This window comes from Camelina sativa, chromosome 3 (genome assembly GCF_030686135.1).
Source record: "Camelina sativa cultivar CO46 ecotype springtype chromosome 3, ASM3068613v1".
In the NCBI taxonomy this organism is placed as follows: domain Eukaryota; kingdom Viridiplantae; phylum Streptophyta; class Magnoliopsida; order Brassicales; family Brassicaceae; genus Camelina; species Camelina sativa.
The window spans coordinates 13,423,914-13,434,333 of NC_141882.1; the positions used below are offsets into that span (position 1 = coordinate 13,423,914).

At 37.6% G+C, this 10,420-nt stretch overlaps 1 protein-coding gene, 1 long non-coding RNA gene and 2 pseudogenes across 2 annotated transcripts; 1 reads left to right on the forward strand and 3 right to left on the reverse strand.

Annotated features, from left to right (window-relative positions):
* Positions 1 to 2,665: 2,665 nt before the first annotated feature.
* LOC147946883 (F-box protein At1g30790 pseudogene) lies at positions 2,666 to 5,788 on the reverse strand (annotated as a pseudogene).
* On the reverse strand, positions 3,363 to 4,064 carry LOC147946884 (uncharacterized). The gene is made up of 2 exons (XR_015592301.1): positions 3,840 to 4,064; positions 3,363 to 3,684 (listed from the first exon to the last, which is right to left on the reverse strand). It is a non-coding gene; the product is annotated as an uncharacterized LOC147946884 (long non-coding RNA).
* Positions 5,789 to 6,985: 1,197 nt separating the features above from the next.
* LOC104778968 (uncharacterized) lies at positions 6,986 to 7,764 on the forward strand. Its single transcript, XM_087507282.1, has 3 exons — positions 6,986 to 7,012; positions 7,123 to 7,201; positions 7,304 to 7,764. The coding sequence occupies exons 1-3, from the start codon at positions 6,986 to 6,988 to the stop codon at positions 7,762 to 7,764; spliced, it is 567 nt and encodes a 188-aa protein (XP_087363408.1).
* Positions 7,765 to 8,991: 1,227 nt separating this feature from the next.
* Positions 8,992 to 10,187, reverse strand: LOC104778969 (F-box protein At1g30790 pseudogene; annotated as a pseudogene).
* Positions 10,188 to 10,420: the final 233 nt, after the last annotated feature.

Sequence of the window (10,420 nt, forward strand, 5' to 3'; positions counted from 1 at the left end):
GCCACTAATTTCCCTGCGTTTTTATGGGTTATCGCTACTTTGTAGATGGATCTTGGAAAGCGTGGGATGCGTTTGCTGGTGGAGAATGGGTTTTTACCTCGTTTCAGGACGCATCGCCGACTAGAGGAGCCACCATTTTCCGACAAAGTCTCTCTCCCTTACATGCTGAAGTAGAAACTTTCGTTTGAGCGATTGGGTGCATGATCGGACATGACTTTAGAGATGTGGCGTTTTATACAGACTGTTCAGACTTGGTGAAGATGGTGTCTTTTTCTTCGGACTGGCCAGCTTTCTCGACGTACCTCGACGACATCAAGATTGACATGGAAGAATTTTCGTCTTTCTCATTATCTTTTATCTCTAGAAACGCAAATGTAATTGCGGATTCTTTAGCACGCAAAGCGCGTACTTCTTCGCAAGAAAAAGAGGATAACAACACAAGAAACAAAGCAAGGACTGAGGGAGAAATCACAGGGAGGCAGGCGTCTGAGGGTCTTTGTTGCAAGATTGAACACATGAAAATGAAAACGCAAGAGAAACTCTTTAAAACACCAAATCAAGCTGAGGAGAGAAACCACTGCGCGTCCTTGAGTTATAAGGTGGAGCCAATGAGGAAGCGTTTGATGGTCCTTGTTGCAATATTGTACACACATATGCCGAGGCATGGACTATTACACTTCTTGTGACCGAAACGGTCATTACGGGTGAAATAGATGGAGTTTGGCTCAATACCAAGGGTATGGTCAGCAGACACGGTGATACCCAAATAAAAAAACAGGGCCTCGTCACCTATAGATTCAACCTCAACAAGGTTGGTGTCGTAGGTATTCAGGTCTAGCCCTTTCGGATCACTCTTGAAGACGCGGAAGATCTTAGAGATTTCACAGACTGGCTCGTTAGCCCTAGTATAGACCAAAAACCTCTCCTATTTTATATAAATAACACATTTTTAACAACAAGAAGTCCCTAAATAAGCTGAATACCTAACAACAAGAAGTCCTTTATCTTTTAATGCACTTTTAACAACAAGAAGTTTTTCTTTATTTAAATAATTATTTACCTTGTTAATAAAAAATAATTTTACTTTTTTGTAATGCACTTTTAATAGCAATAACCATAAAAATCAAAAACTAGTAATTGAAAATATATAAATTAATAATGAAAATTTTCTCCAAATACCACATTTTATGTTTTTTTTTCCAAAAATACCACACTTTATTTTTTTTTTCAAAAATACCAAAAAAAAATCTTTTACAATAATAACACCAAATTTTAAGGATGTAGAATTCATTTTTCTAGGTTTGGATTGACAATTTTAGATTTAGGGTATAGTTTTTAGAGGGGAAAGTTTTAGTTTTTAAGATTTAGGGTTTACTTTTGAATATTAAATTTTAGTTTAATTTTGTGGTATTTTTGTATAAAAACAAATTTTGGAAAACAAAGATAAAATTGGTATTTTTGTCAAAATAAATTAATTTAGTGATATTTATGAAAATTGCCTATTAATAATTCTCGGCAAATTACAAAATACAAATTATTAGTGCTGAAGAATTGGGTTAAAATTATCAGTCCACTAAAATTTCATTATCAGCCCACTAAGATTTCATTAGTAGTCCAATTCTCCGCAAATTAAAAAAATTCTGCTAATAATTTTCCGGAAATTACATATTATTGGCCTACTAAAACTTCATTAAATATTCACATAGTAATTTGACTTTGGTAAAAGATGATGTAGTCCGGATAAAATTAGTAGATGAGTCGCCCATTTTTAGTTTATATTTCTACACTCTACTGCATTGCCAACTAAATATTTCTACACTCTACTGTAGTCCGGATATCAACAATATTTGTCCGGATATTATATAAATCAGTCAAATATCAACAATATATGTCCGGATATTATATAAATCTTTTGTTGACGATAACATTGTGATTAGCCCAAAGAAATACAAACAACAAAGGATCAGTTTCTCGTGTTTTTTTTTTTACGTTTCTTTCTGTTCTTAAACATCATCACAAGCTTATTCGTAACTCTATAGCAACATCGGCCGCTTGATCAGCTCTTCATCCAGGTGAAGCTACCGGGACTCTCGAGCTTGTTAAACTTTGGAACATATATATGTTTCTTGAGACACGTCCTGCGTCAAGTGAGCTCTAATTATGATTCCTGATATTCCATGTGATTCTGCTTTCTAGACACACCTTTCTAATTCTGTGTCTTACAACTGCGGGACACACAAATGATATATACATGAATATGAAGGATACAAGTGCTTACTTATTCAGAGTGAACTGAGCAGAGATCCCAACAAATATTTGTAAAGATTCTACTATCAAATAAGTCCTGAGAGTGAACTTAAAAGAACCACCACTCAGCTGCGTCTATACTTTCGGGAGGAATGTTTTGATTGCAAAATGTTCCAATTAATCTAACAATTAAAAAGAAAAGCCGAGCAAAAAGAAGAAAAAGACATTTCTAAACTTTGGGCAAGGATTCTTTACCCATCATGACTATGGTTTTAGACAACACATCATTTATATTGTTCAAGATCTAACAAATCCCATAGTAGCAAATCGATTTGTTTGGTACCTAAAAAACAACACATATAAGTTGACTAGAAAAAACAAAGAGGGATATATCATATCCTAAAAATAAATTAAAACATTACAAAAACCTTATATTTTCAACATGTTCTGGTGATATATAGACGTTACATACATAAACAATCTTTCCTATTCCATAACAGTGCCTAAAATTTTCATCATCAGCAATTCCTTCAAGCGTAACTCTTCTGATGTTGCTTGTTTCTACATGGTAGTAGAAAACGTAGAAGGGTTTGAATTGAAGATGGTAACGGCAAGATTCATCAAATATGGAAACCGATAGTAATCAAAGTCAATAACTGTATCATTACGTACCTTAACTTGTTAATGTAAAGTTCGGTAATTATAGAAAGTTTATGGATTCTCCCTTGTATATAAAAAAGATTTAACGATGTACAAATCTTCTTTTATATACAATGGCTAACCCAAGCCAATCCGTCCGGGTACTTCTTCCTCTCTCTCAGTCGATCTATCTATCAATCTATCTCTCCTCTCTCTCTCTCTCTCTCTCTCTCTCTCTCTCTCTCTCTCTCTCTCTCTCTCTCTCTCTCTCTCTTCAGTTGTTAATGATTAGCTTCTGTAAATTTTGCAGACTTGCATACTAAAAGTCGATCTAAACTCTAAAGTGTTGCACCGGTTGCCAAAAAAAAAGCAAGCATCAAGTTGAAGAGTATCTCTGGTAATAAGAAAACTTCCAACTTAGTTTTGAAGTGCTTGACTCATATATAAGTCTTATAACATGAGATGATTCTTAATACTTTTGTTTCCAATGAAAACAGGTGTAAACGAAGTGGAGTACAACAGCGAAAAAGGGCTCATGAAAGTCACAGGCGGCGTAGAACCTACGGCTCTGGTTCGTAAACTTACTAAATGTGGCAAAAAAAACAGAGCTCTCCTCAGTTAAGTACCAGCTTGAAGATGATGATCTAAACAGCGACGATGAAGATGACACTTCTTCTGACTCTACTAGTTCATATCGGCATGTCCTATCAAAGTTTGAGAATGGTCCTCCAGGCTATGGCTTCCTTTCGCCAATACTACTACATCATCGCTGTTGCGGCCTCCGCAACCGATGATGCCCTATCCACAAATGATGCAACAACAACCACAGGTTATATTATCGTATGGAAGCAGAGATAGCTATGAAAGTGCAGAGGATTCACCAGGTGCATCTGGCAATGAAACCACAGAGAAGTTACCAGATGGGAGTGGTGTTGAAAGCAATGAAAGCTCACCCCGAAAGCTAGTGATGTGGAACTCACTGAGAGCTCGGCTAAAGCAAGTGGTACTGCAATAACAGAGAACTTGAGAGATCTCGGTCCTGATGAATCGAATCCGGATGCTGAAAACTCTGAACCTAAAATCTCCCAGGAGACAAGAGAAACAGAGGTTGCAGCTGAAGCAGATGCCAAAGAAACTAAAGAAGCTGTGAAGGAACCAAAGGTGTAGCTTAAGTTCAGGGCTTTACTCAACCGGGTCTCATTTAATTATACTAATTGTGTGTTTCACAAGATAATATCAGTATTTTAATAAAAGATAATTTATGAGAGTATTGCGACCAATGTGCGGACACTACTGTTTGATAGATAAACAACGTGGCACTGTCTGCTAACAAGTGGAACCAGGTCAAAATGCCTAAAAAGGTAAAATATAATAACAACTATATTTGTCAACAAATAGTATAAATCATTTGTTGATGGATTAACATTGTGATTAGACCAAACAACTAAAGATCACACATACGTTTTCACATAGTGGAGAAGCCAGCTAGCTACGTTTTCACATAAATGGGATCCTCGGCTTAAACCAGACGTTGTCGTCTATAGAATGCGATCCTCATTCTCTTATATATCGCCTATACTAATTCTGTCGGAAGCATAAAGTCACTTGACTGATGCGAATGCTGGACATATCTATTCACCACAGGTGCTCAACGAAAGCAAGGACTAAGGCAAAAATCTTCTCCTGCCACGTATGGCCTCGCTATGGAGGTGAAATATCTCTTCTTCTCATAACAATATAATGATGCATATCTTCTATCCATGGAGAAGTACACAATTTAGTTCATCAATTTTCAGGAGGATGCAGAAATCTTATATCCCTAATGCTCTAGGATATAGAGGTTATTGATGTTCGTCTACCTACCTTTGATCAGTTCTATTCTAGTTAATACTCTGTGGTATTGTTGGATCGGCTGCTCTTCACCAAGATGCTAGAAAAGTGGGATGGTTTCGGTTATGCGTATTGGGGGATGTTGCATTACGGGTACCACCATTTCAATGATGAACGCCATCTGAGAATTGCACTTGAAGCTAGCAGAGCTGAACTCCATTCCAACCAAGGTCTTGTCCCGGTTTGAGAAAGTTTCAGTTACGAGGTTAATTGTTTGAGAAGTGAGCCCTCAGATTCGGTTTTGGGGGAATCTATGGAGTTCTTTATATAGAGTTTCTGAAAAGACGTTGTGTGTCAATATTCACTGGACTATATATAATCACTTTGGTGGAGCGAAAAGTTGTGGCAAGGTCTATATACCTTGTGAGCAAAAACAAAAGATATGGACAAAACATTCAACATAAGAACACTACTCAAAAGAATAGTAACAAATGTCAGAAATCGCAAATCATCACGAGTAGTAAGATAACAAACTGTAGTGGATTACATGATTGGTCACCTTGAAGAAAACACACTAAAGAGAGGCGATACTTTCGATGTGTCGGGGTGAGATAGAGAGGCACATACCGTTGTTGAATCCATACCTGTGCCAAAACATTTCATCGTCAGCAATACCATGGACCCTAACTCTTCTGATGCCTGGGTTGCTCGTAACACTCAAAAACAGATAAATTGGGGCAAAAATGATTTCACCAGCCAGATTGGTGCCAGGGGAAGTCATGTTCACCAAAGGGAAGGGAAGCTCAAAGGTTTGCTTGGACCAACCATGTTTCTCGACATCTTCTATAGTATCCATAAATGGAAACTAGAGAATCCCATACGGTCCCTAACAATGGAAGCTAACTTGCCATTGTATTCAATCAAGATTGCATCATCCTCATAAACCACAACATCCCTAGGCGCTTTGATGAAACAACTCAAGAGTCTCGGATCTAACATCAAAACACACAATCACCGGATCCATTCTCGCTCTCGGAGCATAAGCACCATAATAGAGGAAACCATTGAGAATGAATAGACGGTTGGTAAGGAGAAGTCACCATGTTGAATACTTTTGAATCGTATCCCAAACAGGCGCGGGGTCCGAAAATGGGTGAGGTAACGACTTGCTTCGTGGCCTCAAGCGACGAAGCCGTTGATGGAAGGACACTTGGAGGCGTAATCCATGTACACAGAAGGTATTATGATGTCTAGATTGGCGACCAAAGAAGAAGATTCATCTTCCTCGTATGAAGAGGAGAAGATGAAGAGACGCTTGGCACTGTTAGTAAAAGTGATTCTCGCGTAGCGGAGAAGGAATCGACGAATCTCTGGCTTCGGATGGTGGAAGACCACATCTTTGACACGCATCGGAACTTCATAAGAGACTTCGCCGGCAATCTAGTCAGTATCTCAATCTCTAGGTCATGAGGGATGCACGGATCTACCTTGTCTTGTCTTTCTCCTTGCGTTTCATTGCAGTTCCCAAACAAAAACCCTTTGGATTTCGACTCGGAAAAAAAGGAGTTTCTTTCGATAATATATATTATTGATGGATGATAAACCAAACCAAACCAAACCAAACATGTGATAAACCGAGCAAATCTAATTTTTTGCAATTACTTTTTTTTTTGTTGGAAAAAACTGTAACTGCTGAGGTTCGAACCGGAGAAACCTCATCGTTTTTTTTGTTGTTGGTATTACTGATTTTATTAGTTTTCTGATTAATTATTTTGATTGTATTACAAGGTCTAATAGTCAAAGTTTTAAAACACGTCGTAATTTTGTACATTAATGTAGATTTGATGCCTCTCATCTTTCCCAATTAAGTCACTTTGCTAATTCTCCAACTCTCGTTCCTGCTAAATAGTGTCATCAGGTCACTTAACAAATCTTTTCTTGTTAGCTTCAGTTCAAATCAAATGATGCAAGAATGAGAACTTTTAAATATCTCACCATCTGAGTTTTGAATTCACTTGGTACATATGGGAGAAGGCAGGTCTTGAAATTGCCAGAATATTTTTCGAATTTGGAAACCGACAATAGCTATCAAAGTCGATAAAATGTATCATTACCTTTAACTTGTTAATGTAAAAATTCGGTAACTATGGAAAGTTTATGGATTCTCCCTTTGTATATAGAAAGATTTAACGATGCCTATTAATACAAATCTTCTTTTTCTCCATTGAGTTTCAGTTTAGGGTTTTCTTCTTCTTCTTCTTCTTTCACAATGGCGGACCCAAACCAATCCGTCAGGGTACTTCTTCCTCTCTCTCTCTCAATCTATCTATCTATCTATCTATCTATCACTCTCTCTCTCTCTCTCTTCAGTTGCTAATTAATGATTTAGCTGTGTAAATTTTGCAGACTTGCGTACTAAAAGTCGATCTAAAGTGTTGCACCGGTTGCCAAAAAAAAGCAGGCATCAAGTTGAAGAGTATCTCTGGTAATAAGAAAAAGTCCAACTTACTTTTGAAGTGCTCGACACATATATAAGTCTTATAACATGAGATAATTCTTAGTTCTAATTAGTTTTCAATGAAAACAGGTGTAAACGAAGTGGAGTACAACAGCAAAAAAGGACTCATGACAGTCACAGGTAACGTTGAACCTATGGCTCTGGTTCGTAAACTTAATAAATGTGGCAAAAAAACAGAGCTCTTCTCAGTTAAGTACCAGATTGAAGATGATGATATAAACAGCGACGATGAAGATGGCACTTCTTCTTCTGACTCTGCTAGTTCATATAATGATCCTAAACCCATGGAACGTGAATTGCTAGAGAAGATGAAGCAGAAGAACAAGAGAGGGATACGAAAAAAAATTTCTTTTCTATTGTGTTTGACCAGTAAATCAAAGGTTGTACAGCCTTCACCGATGCGAAACCGAAACTGGCATGTCCCATCAAAGTTTCAGAATGGTCCTCCGCAGTTGTGGCCTCCGCAACCGTTGACACCCTATCCACAAATGATGCAACCACAACAACCACAAGTTCCAAAGAAGCTGTGAAGGTACCAGAGAAGGTCTAGCTTGAGTTCAGGGCTTTACTCAACCGGGTCTCTTTTAACTATACTATTTTGTGTTAGGAGACATTCACAAGATAATATCAGTATTTAACATTTTCTTCCTTTTTAATAAAAGATAATTTATGAGAGTATTGGGACCAATGTGCGGACACTGTATGATAGAGAAACAATGTGACACTGTCTGCTAACAAGTCGAACCAGGTAAAAATGCCAAAATACGTACGTTTCATAAATGCTTTTTCTTTGTCGTCGTCGTAATACGAACAAAGTGGTAGTGCATGTGTGATGCCAACAAAAAAATTTCCACTCTCTAGACTCTAGTCATCGAAGACCCTAAAAAGGTAAAATAATAACTATATAATTGTCCGCATATTATATAAAATCTGTTGTTGATGCATGATACAGTTGTGATGATTAGACCAAACAAATACAAACAACGAAGGATCACACTTATCGGTATATGTCGATCATTTTCTAGTCTTTTTTTTTCGTTTCTTTCTGTTCAAACGTCATCACAAGCTTATTCGTATCTCTAGCGATATCGGTCGCTTGCTCAGCACTTCATCCAGGTGATGGGGACTCTCGAGCTTGTTAGTGTCAATGCGCTTGATTCTTATGAATCCTTCCTTAGCAAAAACTTTGGAACATATGTTTTTTTGAGACACGTCCTGCGACAAGTGAGCTCTAATTATCATTCCTGATATTCCATGTGATTCTGCTTTCTAGACACTCCTTTCTAATTCTGAGTCTTACAACTGCGGGACACACAAATGATATATACATGAATATGAAGGACACATGTGCTTTCGTATTGAGAGTGAACTTAGCAGAGATCCCAACAAGTATTTGTAAAGATTCTACTATCAAATGATTCCTGATCAGAGAGTGAACTTAAAAAAAACCACCACTCAGCTGCGTCTATACTCTAGGGAAGAATGTTTTGATTGCAAAATGTAAAATGTTCCAATTAATCTAACAATTAAAAAGAAAAATAGAACAAAAAGAAGAAAAAGACATTTATAAAATTTGAGCAAAAATTCTGTACCAATCATAAAAAATTAATCACTATAGACTATGGTTTTATAAAAAATAAATTTGAGAAAATCCCTTAGTATCAAACCAATTTGTTTGGTACATAAAAATCAACACATATATGTTGAGTACGAAAAAACAAAGAGGGTCATATCCGGGTCAATTGAATTAAAAATGTTTACAAAAACCTAATATTTTCAACATGTTCTGGTGATATATAGACGTTACAAACAATCTTTCCAATTCCATAACAGTGCCTAAAACTTTCATCATCAGCAATTCCTTCAAGCCTAACTCTTCTAACGTTGCTTGTTTCTACATGGTAGTAGAAAATGTAGAACGGTTGAAGATGGTAGCGTGACAAGATTTTTGGGGCAAGAATGATCTCCCCAACCTTGTTAGTGCCTGGAAAAGACAACTGAAACCCCCCAACATAATCCCACAGAGAAAATGGAATCTCACATGTATGTTTTGACCATTCGTGTTTCTCCATGTCTTCTAACACCCACAAATCAAAACTATGGAAACAAGCCAAAGGGTATCTTACGATGGAAGCTAATTTCCCTTTGTATTCCATCAAAATCGAATCATTCCACCATCCTACGACATCCCTAGGTGCTTTGATAAAATTTATCTTCTCTGATCTAACATCAAAACAAACGATCACTGGATTCATATTTACTTTTGGAGTCCAACCACCATAATACACAACCCCGTTGATGCATACTTTCATAGTTAGAGGGGAATAAGGTGGAACATTGTTGTTACCTCTGATTTGCCTCCATGAATATTTTTTTTATCACCTTTTAGAGTTAGCACCAAGTGCTCTACACTATCATTATTAGGTATGCGAGAAGAAATGAGTGACAAAGCTTTGAACTGATCATCCACCGGATCGTACCCTAGACATTCGCCTCTCATATCAGGAGCGCGGCGTGAGGGTAACCTTGGTAAGATAATGACTTGTCTGGTGCTAGGGTTACATACCATGAACCCACCTACAAGTGAACAGCCTATGAAGCCACGGACGGAAACACACCTTGACGCAGGGTTGCTACAAACGCTTAAACATGGTATTGTCATATGGTGATTGGTTACTAAAGAAGAAGATTCATGTCCCTCGTGTGAAGACGAGAAGAAGAACAAGCGCTTCTCCTCACGCTTGGCGAATATACCGTTGGTGAAAGCGACTATAAACCGTGGTCGTGTCGAGGAGATTGAGTAGAAGGAATCAATGAACACTTGGCTACGGATAATGGAAGACCACGACTTAGAAACGGATTTGAACTTCATAAGAGACTTGGCTGGCAACCTGGTGAGAATCTCCACTGTTAGATCAAGAGGGATATGATCTATCTCCTTGCGCTGTTTCATGATGACGGCTGCCCTAGAATCTTCTACTTGTTTTGTTTTGTAAATTGTAAAGAAGAGATCAGAGGGAATTATAAAGATACAACATTTGCTCTCTGTTTGCTCTCTGTTTCACCAGATATCTCAGCTTAATAGGCTTTACTTGGTCCAAGCCCAAACCGAGTGGGAAGCCCAAACCGTCATATCTCTTGTAGCTTGCTTGTGATTCAGGCTTTCTCTTCACATCATCACTGTTG